This window comes from Setaria viridis, chromosome 5 (genome assembly GCF_005286985.2).
Source record: "Setaria viridis chromosome 5, Setaria_viridis_v4.0, whole genome shotgun sequence".
Lineage (NCBI taxonomy): Eukaryota > Viridiplantae > Streptophyta > Magnoliopsida > Poales > Poaceae > Setaria > Setaria viridis.
Genome location: NC_048267.2, coordinates 37,918,777 through 37,935,497, shown reverse-complemented (window position 1 = coordinate 37,935,497; position 16,721 = coordinate 37,918,777). Strand labels below are relative to the sequence as shown.

The following is a 16,721-nucleotide window of genomic DNA, read 5'->3' as shown; positions in this document are numbered from 1 at the left end:
GTGCATCATGAGACCCCATGCAACAATTCTAAATCAATTAGACAGATACTATACATATGCTGATTTCTTAATCTCATAAATGTGTCGAGCTAGCTTCTTGGAGACGTTCACAAGGGATGTTGTATGTATGTATGTTTATATAATGTGTTTTGTGAAAGAAAACAATGATTGTTTGAGCCTACAGCAACAATAAGATAACATAATGAATGTACTCCATCCGTTTCAAAACATAGCTACTTTTAGCTTTCAAAAGTCAAATCTTTTTAACTTTGACCATCAATACCTCTAAAAATAATTTATCTCAAATAGAAAATGTAAATATTATAATAGTTGACTCCATGATAAATCTATGAACATTATTTTTATGTTATTAGTCTCTATAATTATTTCTTTATTTCCAGTTAAAATTGAAAATGTTTGACTTTGAAAAGGTCTAAATGTAACTATATTCTTGAACGGAGGGAGTAGTTTGAGCTTGACCCAAAGCTGATCCATCGGATGAAGAAATTTATAATTCATCAGGCAATTAAGTTTTTACCATTGTCACCAAGCTTAGTTGATAGCATACTATCTCATTACATAAAGACAATGTGGTACTATATTTGTCCGCACTACATTTTGTTAGCAAATACTCTCTCCGTCCTAAATTAGTATTTTAGCTAACTTTTGATATGGATCTAGATGTATATATGTCTAGATATGTAGCAAAAGCTATATATTTAAAAAAAACTAAAATAAATAGTAATTTGGGATGAAGGGAGTATCTACACTTGCTGTTTCTTTTGGCGGAACCTCTGCTCGTCTTACATGTTTCTCATCATGCTAGAGGGTCTCTAACAACAAAAGGAAAAAGGTCCATTCAACATTTCTGTTTAACCAAGTGAACAAATTTGTGCTCGACTTACCCCAATCTATTTTATGGTCTCAGTCGCATTTTCATCTTTATTTGTCCGATAGACCTATATAGATCTTTTTCAACGTGTAGCAACGCTACGTACCAATATGCCAGGATTACTATGCACTGAAACCTGTCCTGATACGTCAAAAACAAAGATGTTGACTTTTTCATTTCAAAACGATAACCATGTTTGACCGAACCAATATTTCCTGGTCCCTGAGGGCCCAAACACAACATTGTTATGAGCAAACCCCTATTTTGCAGGGTCTACCTTGCAAAAGGGCCGTTACCCCAACGGGTACGTGTACGTGTAGCGCACGCGCCCGTACCACGACTCGGAACATGGACGGGTCCGCCCCGAGCACCACCGGATCAAAAAAGAGCCAACCGTCCCGACTCCACCGCGGTCGTGAGCACATGCGCGATCACCGCCGCGAAACCACCCACCCCATGTCACCCCTGGCCGGCTGGCCCGGCGGCCCGCCTCCAGAAATAACGATTCCGATTCCAGTTCGGCCATTCGGAAGTCCCCTTTTTTTAAATCCCCACCCCCAAGCGAATTTTTCCCCTTCGACCACTTCGGTTTGGTTTCGACGCGGATGCCATCTTCTTCTTAGCCCCCTCACCGCGACACCACCACAGCCGCCCGCCCGCCCGCCCGCCCGCGCCGGTTGGAAAAGGGGTTTCGCTCGTCCGGAGAAGGCAAGGCGCCCGCCCCGCCCCGCGAATCGTATGGTCGAATCGCGCCGCGGGTGATGGCGGAGGAACCGGCGGTCGGTTACGATGGCTTCGATGCCCCCGCCGGCGCTGGCGGTGTCGCCGTCGGCGGCGCGGAGGACAACCTGTCCATGCCCCTCGGCGACTTCATGGCCTTCCTCGAGACCGAGCCCGCGCCGCCCGAGCAGGGCGGGGAGGAGGAGGAGGACCAGCAGCATCCCGGGGTGAGTTGCCTCTCGCCGTGCCCTAATTCGCTTTGCGCTGGATTTCGCGATGTCGGATCGGATTTGGCGGGGTGGGGCTGCGTTCAGGGTAGGGTTTTGGGTTGCGCGGAGGCCGAATTCGTCGGATATTTGGCGGAATTTTTGCTCCCGGCTTGGCGATTTTGGATGATCTGGGGCTTACTAGATGCTGTACCTTTTGGAATATGTTGTGCTTCTGCCGGGTCGAGGGGTCGATGAGCTGCGGAGCCAGGTGCGATCGAGCTAAGGGATTAGTGCGGACCTTTAAATTTAGCGCGTGCTGTTTGTTTTTGCTTAGCACTTGCTGGATTTTCCGGATTTTACACGCTTGTTCTGCTAGTAAATGTTCTTCTGGAGACGATAGCTATGGGAATGCTATGTTGTTGGGGGAAATGGAAACCACCTGAGCATGGTTGCTTCTCAGTTTATTGTACAGTGCCCTTGTTTGTGAACACTCGACATGAAGATGTTCTTGTGCTTCCCTCTCTTGGCATATTTGGATGGCCGATGGGTAGTGGTGCTGTAAGCTATGGGCAATGGTGCTTGCCAGTCAGTGGTTCAGGGTTAGCTATAGTTACGGTAGTGGGGGGAGCTGGCAGCTAAGTTTATGTTGTGATGGGGTTGCAAGAGTGGTGTTGGGTGGATCTCAGGTGAAGTGCCAGTTGTGGTCAATAGTGGTGCCATTGTGGCAGTAGTGATGGGCGTCGTGATGCTTGAAGCTTAGATGCTTTGCATGAAACCTGTAGCATAATTTGCTTATATTTGACAGTTTCAAGTCTTTGGATGCCTGATTCAACTTGAAATAGTGATATTCCTATGTTGAAACCTAATGGCCTTGTTTTTCTACTGAGATTTGAGCTGAAAAGGATCAACAAGTGCCAAGTGATTTTGTTCTTGCATTCCTTTTTTTTGTTTTATCAAAATTGCTCCATCTTTTTGGGTTAAGGAAGCAGTGAATCGTATCTAGGGTATTCCACCTCTAGACTGTTTGTGCAGTAAACGTTGTGATAAAGATAGCATACATGTAACATATAATATTCTCGATCGTGTTTTGAGTCTATTGTCTAACTTTAGGCTCTTGCATTTCTTATGTTTCTGGATGCAGGTCAATCAAGGTTGTTTGGAGATGGCTGCCAACACCAATGGTTCCGAAGATTTATTCCAAAGCCATGAAGGTACATTGAACTGGCCATTTTAACACATGATTTTGCAGGATGCAAAAATTTCCTTCTTTATGATTGTTGATCTGTAATCTTGTTATTTTGTGAGATCAGCAGAAATGCTTGAGAACGTAGAATATTGGTCAAACTACTCGCATGTGGACCCTTCAGAGTGCCAGATGGAAGCTAACATGGAGCTCGAGCAAAAATTTGATCATTCAGAGGCTAGCCGTTATGGTTTGTTTATCAATGGTGAGAAATGGAAAGGTGGCTTTCGTTTGAAACTGAGTTTTGTTGCTCATTGTTAACTTTGTCATCATCACCTAATATTTATCTGGTAACTTACAAACATTTTTTTATTATTGCTTTGCAGATTTACAGAACCAACCAGGAACTTACAACTTGGACAATCAACATTTTCCAAGGGATGCATCAAACCATGCTAATTTTGAAGAAGCAACTGTCCACCCTCATGATGGTCTCTCAAATGGTTCATACCTTGAACAGCAAACAATTTGCTCTGATCAAATAGAACTCCAAGTAGAGAACAATACAGAAGGCATGGAGACACAAATGAATACTTGTATGTCATTTTCCTCTCGTGACATACTCATTTTACACTATCAGTACCATAAAGGAAGCATTAATTAATCATTTATTATCTGCTACAGATTTTTCAGGTGGTATATCCAGAGAGCAGTCAGCTTTGAGTGAAATTCAATGGGAGAGTACAGATGTTCCTAATAATAGTCAGGATGGTGACCATTTCACTTCCATGGCCATGTTTTCTCTTACCCACAATGCAGATGTTCCTGATATTTCTTGCACTGAGTTGAACATGGGTGAGACAACTGAAAGCATTCGCAATGGCAACAGTAGTTGCCTTACTATGCAGGAAGAACATCAACAGGGGGAGTGTGGACAATATCCTCATCCAGATTATGTTTCTGTTGATATGGTTGGTGAAAGATCTCTGCATGATTTGCCACAGGATTTTTCACAAAACAATGAGCAATATGAGATGGAGCAGTTCCCACAGAATATATGTGAAAGTGATTCGATGCAGATGGGCTCTCCGGATCAATATTGCGATGATACATCTTTATCAGATTTTTACATGGATGTATCCTCGCCAGAGTCGATATCATGTGAACAGAACCAGTCTGAAGATATTTGTTTCAAGAGTGAGTCTAGCACTGACTCTTCTCCAGTACCCTCTAGCAGAAACTCCACCACAGAGGATGCTGATAAATACTTAGGTCACATATCAAAACAGTTGCTAGACTCCAAGTCCAAGTTTATCCCTTTCAATAACCAACATCCGTTTAAGAACATAGGATATCAAAAACCTCCGGTATTGCAGAAACAATACGATTATAGAAGCAACAGTTCCTCTATTCAGGGCAATTCATCAAGAGGCTGCTTCAGTATCAATGGGGCTTCTGATTTATGTGTGCTTGAGGGTAATAGGAATCCTGCTTCTGATCCCCGATTGCCAATCCAGGGCAAGTTCCATCATAGTTTTCAGCAACATATGTATAGTAATCCCATTCATCCTGGGATGAGATACAAGCCACATGATGAAAGAATCACTCTGCGGCTTGCATTGCAGGTCATATAATCCTCTGAACTGATGCTTGCTTACTTTCCATGCTCATGTTTAGCATTCTCCTAGTAATAAGGCTGCTGCTAACATTTTCTGTGTCTCAGTTGCTGGATTGTGAATTTCTGATATATAATAAATGAACATTAGTAAAATTGTATGTGGAAAATGAAATGCAAAATCTCGGTTGAGTAACATCATTTTGTTGATGTTGTTTGACCTTTTCAATAGCATAGTGTTTCATGCTTTAGTTTGGTTCCTAGAACCAATTTATACCTGATTATTTTCTTTTTTGTATTGAGTGAATGAGCGCTTCCTTTTTAAGATACCTTGAAAAGGTAGTGTCGTGAATTTTTTTAAAGCACCATATTTCAGTGTATCTCAACTTGCTATTGTTGAGTTTTCTTGGGCTAGTAAGTCTTTATCTTTTCATGATGTGATAGTGCTCGCATATCTTTATTCCCTTGAACTGTCATAAGCTGGGTTCTTGACCTTTCTAACCCAATGTTCCCTGACATTATAAACTGCCTCCAGAATGTTTGGTTTGTTGCTTTATCAAAAGCTGGTAATGCAAGTTGTTTTTCCTTAAGTATGAGTTTCGTCTTCAATCCATTCAGTAGGCATATGGTCACACTCATTTTCTATTTCTAGTTCCAGGTGCTTATTTTTTCTACAGTCTATTGAACATTGGCTTCTTTATTGCTAAAAAAGAAAAAGTAACTGCACATTGAATTTTATTAGGGTTATCTTTCTTCTGCTTCTTCAGCGCACACCTGACAATTTTGGTGATTTGCAGGATATTTCACAGCCAAAATTGGAGGCTAATCCACCTGATGGGGTTTTGGCAGTTCCTTTATTGAGGCATCAGGTTTGCCTTGTAGCTAATTGTTGTGTAATTTTATTAAAAATACCATTACCAATTCTTGAGTAACTGCTATTACTTCGTACAGAAAATTGCCTTGTCTTGGATGGTACAAAAGGAGACGAGTAGTCCGCATTGCTCTGGTGGAATTCTTGCAGATGATCAGGTATAATAGTTTTTTCTCACCTGTTGGTCAGCAAAATGATCGATTGTGTCTTAGAGGCATTTGGTACTTTTCAGGGCCTGGGTAAAACTGTATCAGCCATATCACTGATTCTGACTGAACGGCCACCAGTGCCACAGTCATCTACTATTAAGAAAGAGCCATGCGAAGCTGTAACTCTAGACGATGACGATGAGGATGATTGTGCTGAACCTAATTTGAAAAAGCAGATGCAGACTTGCAGCTCTGAATTGACAAGTAACACAGTGAAGCAAGAAAATCCTATTGTAGCGGTTAAGACAAGGCCAGCTGCTGGTACTTTGGTTGTTTGCCCAACAAGTGTTCTGCGACAGTGGGCAGGAGAACTGAAGAACAAAGTTACAAGCAAAGCTAATCTGTCTTTTTTAATATATCATGGTAGCAACCGCACGAAGGATCCTGATGAGCTCACCAAATATGATGTTGTGCTAACTACATATTCTATAGTAAGCATGGAAGTACCAAAACAATCAAATCCTGATAGTGATGATGAAGAGAAGGGGAAGCCTGACAGATATGGTGCTCCTGTGTCCTCTTCAGGCAGCAAAAAGAGGAAGCCACCATCTTCTAAGAAAATGAAAAATAAAAGTGCTGCAGAGAGTAGCTTGCCTGAAAAACCTCTTGCAAAAGTTGCTTGGTTTAGGGTTATTCTTGATGAAGCACAAAGTATTAAAAATTACCGAACTCAGGTTGCCAGGGCTTGCTGGGGTTTGCGAGCCAAAAGAAGATGGTGTTTGTCTGGGACGCCTATACAGAATGCCGTGGAGGATCTCTATAGCTATTTTAGATTTCTAAGATATGACCCCTATGCTGTGTACAAGCAATTTTGCTCTATGATAAAGATTCCTATCAGTCGGAACCCAACTAATGGTTACAAGAAGCTTCAGCTTGTTTTGAAGACGGTAATGCTACGCCGGACTAAAGGTCAGTAAATAGGTCACTGTTGCCCTACTGATGCTTAACCACATGCTATCACTTTGTCCAAGGCCATTTTTTGTTGCTTAAAATTTGCGGAATAGCTGTCATGCTAAATCTGGTTTCAGTAGTTATCATATTGTATTTATGTGGAGCTTAATCAATATGCATCAAATCTCTTGGGAGATGTTCAGCAGAATAACAATCAATCATCGATTAGTGGTTTAAGCATGAGCTGTGTGATTACATGTACTCATCGTGGTATCATTGATGGGGCTGGCATTTAGTTTCCTCTTTACAAATGCGTGTTTGTGCTGCCAGCAAGATCCTGTTGTTTATAGAAAAAGTAAAATATCCTTTATTCCTGCCTTTAATGGTCAGCTGCAACTTTATTTTGCGTAGTCTGCATATTTTGTCTCCACTCTGATTTGTTTCAATTATGCATCAGTGCTATTTTGATAACATTAGGCTATATTTGTGGACTTTGTTAGTTTGTTAGTAACTAATATATTTTCATCCATATTAGTAGGCAAAACAGCACTATTAAACAAACTATTTTATTTTTGAGATTAATGCCTAAAGTACAATTATGTTTTCTTTAGCTTTCTGCAGTTAAAACCTTCAATTTCAGTTTTTATTGAAGAGTCCTTTAAAGCTTATTTCTACTCAATGTCTAGAATATTTGTTAAAAATGTCTAATAAACTGCATATGGTTAACGAATTAGAGAAACTAATAAACTTTTGCCAATGTGGAGCGCTAAGGACAGAATGTTAAACTATTATTTGTTTTTAGAGATAATTTTCTATTACAATGAAATGTTAGGGATTGTTGCATGCACACAATTTTGACGAACTGGTGGTGTTGTAGGATTTTTTGTTCCAGGGAATATTACTCCCATGTAGTAATTACTTAAATGTGTTGATTATCAACTGAAAATCCTTGTCTTAAAATTTAACACTCATGCCTATATTCAATTGGAAGGGCCAAATTGGAAAACTTTTAGAGCACGAATGGGCTTTTTGAAGGAAAAGCGAATAGTACAGTGTCTCGAATCAAGATAAAATTTGATGGGTGCACAAAAATGTATAATGCATATAGTTTACATAATCAAAATTAGGCAACTTGTCACACATAATGAACTAGTTTGTGGGCTTATAGTGCAGTTCTGCCTGTCTGTGTAGCAGAGGTGGACTTGTTGACATAATACATTTTCACATCCTATAGAAAAATTCCTCATTGTGCATACCTGTATGTCTGTATATTTAGCTTGGCTTTTTTTTTTTGGCCAGTTCCGATCAACCTTGAAAGTTAACTGTTGGTAGGACAGTGCACTTGTTGAGGAAGTCTAAGCTTAACCGAACACATACATTCTTATCTGCTAGTGCTTTTCCAGTGCTACAAATTGCAATGTAGGGCAATTAATTTTTTTAAAACAATATTCTCCATCTTATTTTTTTATTCTTTTGAAGGCAAACATTCTCTACTTTAACTCAGTTGGCTTGGTGCCACTTGTAGTTCTCCAATTAGTATTTAACATTATATTTCTTTATCTCTAGTATTATGATTTGTTTATCCATTGATTTATGGTTTCTGATCTATCATCTTGTAGCAACCATGCTTGATGGGAAACCAATCATATCCTTACCACCGAAAACCGTTTCACTTAAGACGGTGGACTTCACTAGCGAAGAGCGTAATTTTTATAACACTTTAGAAGTTGAATCGCGAGAACAGTTCAAGGTCAGTTCTCAATACTGATTAACAGTTCTCAATACTGTTTTGTCACTCAGCTTGTTCTTTGGCTCTATTTAGATACATGGTTTTTTTGCATGATGAAAGATAAATCAATTAGTTGAATGTTTGCAGTTATGATTGGTATTCTCTAGTCATGTTGAATTATGATTAAATGATACAGATCCTTTTGCAACAGTTGATATTGATGCTTTCACGTTTCCTTTGCAAATATTAGAAGACTATGCTAACTACAATTGATTTGCAGGAATATGCAGCTGCCGGTACTGTAAGGCAAAATTATGTCAACATATTATTGATGCTTTTACGGCTCAGACAGGCATGTGATCACCCTCACCTAGTTAGAGGCCATGAATCTACTTCTAACTGGATGTCTTCATTGGAGATGGCCAAGAAACTTCCCATGGAAAGGCAGCAACAATTACTTATTTGCTTGCAATCTTGTTCTGCAATATGCGCTCTCTGCAATGTAAGTGAATTCGTCTCTCTCTTCATGGAAACTTCCCATTGTGTGTTATCTTTCCATATGCACCTTGTTCTGTAGTATGTACTGTATCTGATGCTACCATTTGCGTTCATGCTCTGGAGTGTCCTTTATTTGAAACTAAGTTTGCATAATTGAGTTTTTATTGGAAAATATACTTGGAGGACTATAATTACCGTGTGAAGTAAAATTTCAGAAAGTCTAGCTTGTGTATCTGATAAAAATAATTATTAGTGTGTTGCTGGTCTGGTGGTTGGGTTGTGACAGATATCTTGCAGTTAACGTTTATCTTAGTTACAGTTTGCATTTCTGTCAATGCAACTGGGTTTTCTAATTGTCAACTAGCTTGAACGGAACCAGAGAAACTTAAGCTCAGGAAATAACATAATGTTTTTTTTTAACAAATATGAGTTTTGCAGGATGCACCAGAAGATGCTGTTGTCACTATATGTGGTCATGTTTTTTGCAACCAGTGCATACTGGAGCAACTCACTGGCGATGACAGCGTATGCCCAGTGTCGAATTGCAGAGTCCGACTAAATACAACTTCACTATTCTCCAGAGACACCCTTGAATGCTCTCTGAGTAGATTAACCTGCAATTTCAAGTCTAACGATACTCGTATGGAAATGGTACATGCTGAAAAGCGTCCTGGGACAGATTCATCCTATGCATCTTCAAAAGTGAGGGCTGCACTAGATATTCTTCTTTCATTGCCCAAAATAGACCCTACCCAAATGATCAATAGCAAAAATTCGATCGGGCTAGCCTCTGAAAAGTTTGATGGAAAGGGTCCTTTGGAACAAACAAACACCAAGTTAACGGAGAAGGCAATTGTTTTCTCTCAATGGACTAGAATGCTAGATTTGCTTGAAGTTCATTTGAAAGCTTCTCATGTGACATATCGAAGGCTTGATGGAACAATGTCTGTTGCTGCACGGGATAAAGCTGTGAAAGACTTCAATACGGTTCCAGAGGTTTGCATTTTATAGCTTTTTGGCAAATCCACATACATTATGTTTTCAAGTATATGAATTATGTTTTTTAACTTCTACTACTGTCAGGTTACTGTGATGATCATGTCACTCAAAGCTGCAAGTCTTGGTCTGAACATGGTTGCTGCCTGCCACGTGCTTATGCTAGATCTTTGGTGGAACCCAACCACAGAAGACCAAGCGGTGGATAGAGCACACCGTATTGGCCAAACGCGGCCTGTCACGGTATCACGATTAACAATAAAAGACACTGTTGAAGATCGTATTCTGGCTCTCCAGGTAGGTTTTGAAGCTTTTATTGTCTTTGAATCTTCTGCATCTTCATCCATGAGTAGGTATTGAGTTTCAGTTTGGATTATGGCAAGAATCTTATCCAAATACCTCCTGAAATAGGCTGAGGCAGGCCTGGTGTTCAGGCCCTCCTTGTATATTGATAGAGTAGTAGGAAAATTATAATAAGCCCTTTTAGCAGGTCCTTTTAAGTTCATCCGCTACTGATTTTAGGGAACAAGCAGGTTTGTTTCATTAACGGCGAATTATTTTCCTGGAAACAATGATTCAGAATACAGAAAAAGTGTAGGCCTGAAACAATTAACAAAGCTATTTGATTTTTCAAAACTGTGAACCAGTATGCTTATTTTGTCATGTATACCATTCACTGGAGTTCCATGAATTGGCAAAATCTGCATAGTATTTTTGGTCCTACAAATATAAACTATTATTTGTTGGCACTTTAGTTGTCAATAATCACTTATATAACCTACTGTCTTGATGGTTAACTAAGCTGTACATGTCTCAGGAGAAAAAGCGGGAGATGGTTGCTTCTGCGTTTGGGGAAGACAGATCTGGTTCCCGCCAGACTCGATTGACCGTCGAAGATCTGAATTATCTGTTTATGGTTTAGCATTGCTCCTGAGAGTGAAAACAGTTTTGCTCATTGGATGGTGTAGACAGTGATAGATAAAATATCTCTCAAAACAAATAACAAATAGTTTTCATTTAGGGGTTATTACCTATTAGTGCTTGTAGTTTGTACAGTTTGTAGAGATTTTGTAGTTCTGAAGGTGGCATTGTGGTGGTTAGATCATCCAATTCTTTTCGCACTTGAAGCTGTAAGATACTGAACCAGGTGAATTCTTCAGATAGCTGCAATAGTGCCTGTTGAAAATATCATGAAGATAACAATGACAATCATCAGCTAACATGATATTTGTACATATTTTCCATTGGTGACTGATGCGGGCTTCAGCGTGTGCCAACAGTTCGGTTGATTGCCAACAAACCGTTTGACTTGTTATCAATTCTATATCTATGGAGAACGTGTTCTCAATGGTCGCATTTTTTTAATCCTTATCTCTCTGTGCACTCCTATCATGGATATTTCAGTGTTCTCATCAGCGCAGCAATTTGAACTTTATTTTTTGAAGTCATATACAGAAAGAACTTTCTATTTTGCGTATGCAGAAAAACGCTCATCCTTGTGCGTAGATTGGCCAACATGTTTTGCGGCAATTTTGAACTTGCACTGCGACTGTCTCGTAACAAAACCAAACTTCTGCATATGAAGCGGAACACAGGGCTCTTGTTTTGTCACCTACAATCGAATCAAATACATTTCGATGCTATATACAACTGAATATGTGTAGTACAAAACTCCAAGTAGCATATCAGTTTCAAAAACCTTTTCCTTTTGAGGTCAACAAAATCTTTTTTGGGAAGTCCAGTAAAGAAAAAAAAAACTTCATGAAGAATCCAGCAGCCTATCCCTGACCGATGAACCTTTACATGAGAAAACTTCATCAAGTATCCAGCAGCCTGTCCCTGACCGATGAACCTTTACCTGAGGATCCATAATCACTAATACCTGCATCCTCGGTGCTCGACGCACCTCCAACAGAAATCGGAGAAACCAATTCAGGCACTGGGAAGTACGTCGGCACCGGCATCTTCGGCGGCAGCACCGGCAATGGCGCCTCGAATTTAAGCACGTTCAGGGCCTGCCTGATGCTTGGTCTATGCGCGTAGTCAGGATGAGCGCACCACAATCCTACAACCATCAGGCGCTCCATCTGCTTCTCGTCAAACTGCCCCTTCAGCCTCCAGTCTGCTGCTTCAAGAAGGGCGTTCTTGCCATAGAGCTCCCACACCCATGGCACCAGCCTCGCCTTGCTCGGCTCCTCGCTGAGCTCCGCCGGCCGTCGGCCGCACGCGATCTCCAACGCCACGACGCCGAAGCTGTACACGTCCGACTCCCGGCTCGCCTTGCCGGTCATCACGCACTCCGGCGCCAGGTAGCCCAGCGTGCCGGCCAGGGCGGTGGTGTACGGCTGGCTGCCGTGCTCGACGAGCTTGGCGAGGCCGAAGTCCCCGAGCTTGGCGCTGAAGGTGGCGTCCAGCATGACGTTGCTCGGCTTGATGTCGCGGTGGACGACGCACTGCGCGCACTCTTCGTGGAGGTAGAGCACCGCCGACGTGAGGCCCAGTGCGACGTCGTACCGCGCCGGCCAGGCGAGGGGCGCGCCCTTGCCGTAGAGGTGGTGGTCGACGCTGCCGTTGGGCATGAGCTCGTACACCAGCAGGAAGTCGCCGCGGTGCTCGTGGCACCAGCCGACGAGGCGGACGAGGTGACGGTGGCGCAGCTGGCTGATGATGCGCACCTCGGCGGCGTACTCCTTGCGCCCCTGCGTCGAGCCCTTGGACACCCTCTTGATGGCCACATCCAGGCCGAGATCCCTCAAGAAGCCCCGGTACACGGCGCCGAACCCGCCCTGCCCGAGCTTCCGGTCCTCGGCGAAGTTCCTCGTCGCCGCCGCCAGTTCGGCGTACCGGAACCTTCTCGGGCCGCTCTCGACGACAAACTCGTCGGCCAGCTCATCGTACTCGCCTCCCATCACGTCGTCGACCTCGATGTCGCCGTCGTCGAGTTCTCCGGCCTTCCTCCACTGCCTCACGAACCAGACGACGCCCGCGCCGACGAGGACGAGGAGCAAACAGCATAGTCCTAGCACCACCCACAGGATCACCGTCTCCTTCTTGGGGTCGATGGTGGAGGTGAACTCCCAGTAGAGCACCTGGTGCAGCTCCGCGGCCTCGCCCGTGGCGGCCGAGAAGCCGACGGCGACGGAGTCGGGGAGGTGCTCCCTCAGATCGACGGCGTACCAGAGCAGAACGTCGCCCGTGGCGTTGGGCCGCGCGGCGCCGTAGGAGAGAGCGACGGTGAGGTTCTTCGCGGCGCCGTCGTAGGCGACGCGCGCGTGCGCCGTGCGGCCGTCCTTCATGCTGGTGGGCCAGTCGGCGGTGGCGGCGGAGACGATCCCGCCGAGATCGACGCCGACGTGGTCGCCGCTGGGGTCCCACTCGTTCTTGTAGGTGTCGAACTCGACGGCAACGAGCGGGCCCGCGCGGGGCGCGGAGGAGTTGAAGAGGCCGAGGAGGCCCCCGGCGGAGGAGCCCGGGAGCGCGGAGGGGAACGGGGAGAGGAAGAAGGCGAGCCCGTCGCCCGAGGCGGCGGCCGGGTCGGGGGCGGCGATGGAGAAGGCGAAGGCGGTGGCGAAGGAGGCCGGGCGGCGGGTGACTGGGTCGGCGAGCGGGACGGCGCGGGAGTAGAAGGCGCGGCCGGCGCTGCTGGTGATGGGCCCCAGGCGCTCGTCGCGGGTGAGGCGGATGGCCTTGTTGTAGAAGGCGTCCCCCTGGAAGGCGATCCCGGGCGGCGGCGTGTCCGATGGGGAGGTGAAGTTGTACGTGAAGGAGAAGGGTGCCGCGGGGGGCGGCGGCAGCAGCAGCAGCGCGAGCAGGGCGGCGGCCCCGGCCCCGACGGCGGAGATCCCCATGGGGGACTGGAATACTGGAGGCGGAGGCCGGAGGGAGGAAGGAAATGGGGACTACTAGTGTCAATGGGTGTGTTGACCACCAATGGAAAGGCGTCGACGTCGTGAGCTGGCGTATAGAGAGCTGTCTAGTGAACTGGACTGTGGAGCTAGGATCAAAGTCAATCTCAAGTGTTTACTGTAGTACATTTGTTTCTGATGGGATGACAACCAAATTTATGTAGAGAAATTTGTTCTATTGACATTCTAACGTGTGATTTCGCATAATTTGACATTCGAAACATTTGCTTCGCATATTCGACATTTAAAATATAAGGTTGCTAGATTCCCTTACATTTTTGACTTTTTACATATGTTCCCTTTTCTTTTTGCTATGCTGGCTACCTAAAATGACCATCTTAGCCTTTGAACTATACAAGACACACTTCCTTCTTTTTACTTTAGTTGAACAACATTTCATGATGTATTTCCGCATGAACTTCGCAGCCACACTAAGTGGCATGCCACAATATATTTTGGCACAAATATTACTACTTAGAGCAACACAAAACGTCCAAAGTTCATAGTTGATATACATCCAAATAGCAGGGTTCACACATTATTTATACATACAGGTCACGCTATATAGTTTGCACAATTGCTCGCTCTCAAGGATGCATGAGGAAATCTAAAGGGGGAGAAGATGGCGGCGCAGGGCAAGCAATGGTGGAAAAGAACGAGCGTTAATAGGAAGAAAAAGAAAAGGCAACATAGATAAATAACACTGCAGGCAAGGGTACATGTGTTGTTTGATATGCCAAAAATAATGAAAAATAAAGAAAATAAATTAAAAAGAGAAAGAATGTCAGAAAATCAATCAACCTAAGTTTTGAGTGTCAAATTTGCGAAATAAATATTTTTATTGTCAAATATGTGAAGCGGTTCGAAGTGCTGATACAGCAAATTTCTCATTTATATACGGAGGAGTTGCGATTCAAAGTTCAAACGGAGCAAAAGATTCGAAACAGCTTCATCGAGGCATTTTTGGAAACAGCGAGAACTGAGGATGGAACAGCCCAGAAGTGGCGAAAATGAAACCGAGCTGGACCGCACGCACGACCGCGGGAGGATCTGCGGGGTCCAAACTCCAAACCGAGCTCAGCGTCTCGTGCAGGCCGAGCAGGGCGGACTTGCAGTGGCACAGCGCGGAGCTCGTGCGACGGCGCTTGCCTTGCTTTCGTGCAACGCCCTCGCGGTCGATCGGAAGTCTCCTAGATGAGGATGGGCATGGCGTGCCTCACCGTGAGGTTGGGCCACGGGGCGGTCATTCACGCGTTGCCGTAGATGGACACGCGGTTCGTCCACAAGGATAAACACGATATGGAAGATGAATTTTTTTAATAATGGAAATAATTCCGGCTTCAAAATCGCCAATATTACAAGCACACTCAAAGTTTAACACATTGTGTTTAATATTATTGACCAATTCGCAAAAAGCAAGGCCAACCATGGGATGCGAAGAAATGCATAGTTCTTAGACTCCAGAAGTTGGCATGTCTTGATAAACTGTTCCCTCCGGTCATCAATATGCTGCAACAGAGCTCATAACCGTAGCCAGTGTGTCCCCCTGAAAAGAACATGCAAAAAAGTTTTTTGTCTGCAACAGTTAAACACAGTCTCATTCTTGTGAGTCAAATTGTCCAACAAATACCTGCAGCTCCTATCAATAACATTAAATTGTGCTGTACCCCTTGCATAGACCAGCTATTAAAAAGATGTTCTGTGCTTTCAGGTGGAGGTATACCTAACACAATGTGTATTGCACACCATAGAAATTTTGCATAATGACAATAAAAAAACAGGTGATGGATAGTTTTTGGCTTGCTACAGAAGCAACAAGTTTTACTACCATTCGCTAAGTTGTCTTTCGTTAGAATCACGCATCTTTTAAGATACCACATAAAAATTTTTATTTTAAGAGGAATTTTCGTATGCCAAATTTCTTGCGTAGCTTTAATACCGTTATTAACAAGATACCTATACATTGAATTAATTGTGAAAGCTCCGTTCTTCTGTAAGTTCCACACAACCCTCATTAATATTAATACGTGCAAGTCGTGCAACAAGACTATACCACTCAATTAACTTATTCCCAACTATAGCTCTATGAAAGGAGACATTGAGTAGGTTCGAACCAAGTACCTCCGCCATAGTTGCATGCTTTTTTCGTACTATATTAAACAAAGCTTTTGGGTACTAACCATTTATCTTCCCAAAATCTAATTTGGTTGCAGCTAACTAGTTTGAAACCTTCCTAGATTGAGGAATTAATCTTTTACCCCCATTAGACTTGTCTGGGATAAAATTTTATTTTTCAGATACTTGTTTCTAAGCAAATCTTGCCATACACCATCTTCATTACATAACTTAAACAACCACTTGTTTAGCAGGCACTTGTTTTGTACATCTAGATCTTGTATCCTTATCCCCTATTCTTTTGATTGACGTAGTATGTTCTATTTGACCGATCATTCTGCCAGAAGAACCTCGACTTATAATATTTAATTTTTTGGACTCCCCTCGGGACTAAAAAAGAGATAGACTAGAGAGAACTGAGTTTATCAAGACTAAATCTCCCCTACCGATAGGAGTTTTCCTTTTCACCTGCTAAGTTTTTTCTCTATTCTATCCTCTATCATCTTCCGATCTTTGTTTGACAATTTTCTATAATGTATTGGTATCCCCAAATAGCAAAAAGGGTAAGAACCTATTTTACAACCGAAACGTTGTGAATATTGAGTTTCACACTTTCTTGCATTCCCAAAATAGAAAATTTCACTTTTGTGAAAGTTAATTTTAAGACCTAATAGTTATAGGCATGAAGGAGAAGCATTTTCTTTGCTTGTTCAATATCATGTCCATAAAAATAACTATATCATCTGCATATTGGAGAATCGACAAACAACCATCAATCAAATTTGGTGCTACCCCTTTCACCTAACTATCGGTGTTTTAGACCGGCAACCTGCTTAGGGAGTACCCAAGGTGGTCTTTTGTGCGGTGTCGTCGAGAATCAAGGAGTCG

General features: G+C 43.2%; 2 protein-coding genes across 4 annotated transcripts; one reads left to right on the top strand and one right to left on the bottom strand.

The window, feature by feature from the left end:
• The first annotated feature begins 1,519 nt into the window (after nt 1-1,519).
• Nucleotides 1,520-11,057, top strand: LOC117854595 (helicase-like transcription factor CHR28). 3 transcript variants are annotated; one of them, XM_034736821.2, is made up of 13 exons: nt 1,520-1,839; nt 2,963-3,032; nt 3,132-3,284; nt 3,391-3,600; nt 3,689-4,629; nt 5,417-5,488; nt 5,571-5,648; nt 5,723-6,608; nt 8,210-8,340; nt 8,600-8,821; nt 9,256-9,813; nt 9,901-10,110; nt 10,631-11,057. In XM_034736821.2, exons 1-13 carry the CDS (start codon nt 1,654-1,656, stop codon nt 10,733-10,735), a joined length of 3,822 nt encoding a protein of 1,273 aa, XP_034592712.1. In that variant the 5' UTR covers nt 1,520-1,653; the 3' UTR covers nt 10,736-11,057. The 3 variants fall into 3 exon arrangements, with proteins under 3 accessions (XP_034592712.1, XP_034592713.1, XP_034592714.1); XM_034736822.2 differs by having other exon boundaries at nt 1,521-1,839; nt 3,135-3,284; XM_034736823.2 differs by having other exon boundaries at nt 1,522-1,839; nt 3,132-3,269.
• A 304-nt stretch (nt 11,058-11,361) lies between these two features.
• Nucleotides 11,362-13,768, bottom strand: LOC117854596 (L-type lectin-domain containing receptor kinase IX.1). The gene has a single exon (XM_034736824.2). It carries the CDS (start codon nt 13,659-13,661, stop codon nt 11,631-11,633), a length of 2,031 nt encoding a protein of 676 aa, XP_034592715.1. The 5' UTR covers nt 13,662-13,768; the 3' UTR covers nt 11,362-11,630.
• Between the last annotated feature and the right edge of the window lie 2,953 nt (nt 13,769-16,721).

Excerpts from the sequence above, each read along its gene's own strand:
- LOC117854596 (XM_034736824.2), bottom strand. The coding sequence starts at position 13,661 with ATGGGGATCTCCGCCGTCGGGGCCGGGGCCGCCGCCCTGCTCGCGCTG.
- LOC117854595 (XM_034736821.2), top strand. The coding sequence starts at position 1,654 with ATGGCGGAGGAACCGGCGGTCGGTTACGATGGCTTCGATGCCCCCGCC. Across the intron at positions 1,840-2,962 it reads AGGACCAGCAGCATCCCGGG|GTCAATCAAGGTTGTTTGGA; the intron begins GTGAGTTGCCTC and ends TTCTGGATGCAG. Across the intron at positions 10,111-10,630 it reads ATCGTATTCTGGCTCTCCAG|GAGAAAAAGCGGGAGATGGT; the intron begins GTAGGTTTTGAA and ends TACATGTCTCAG.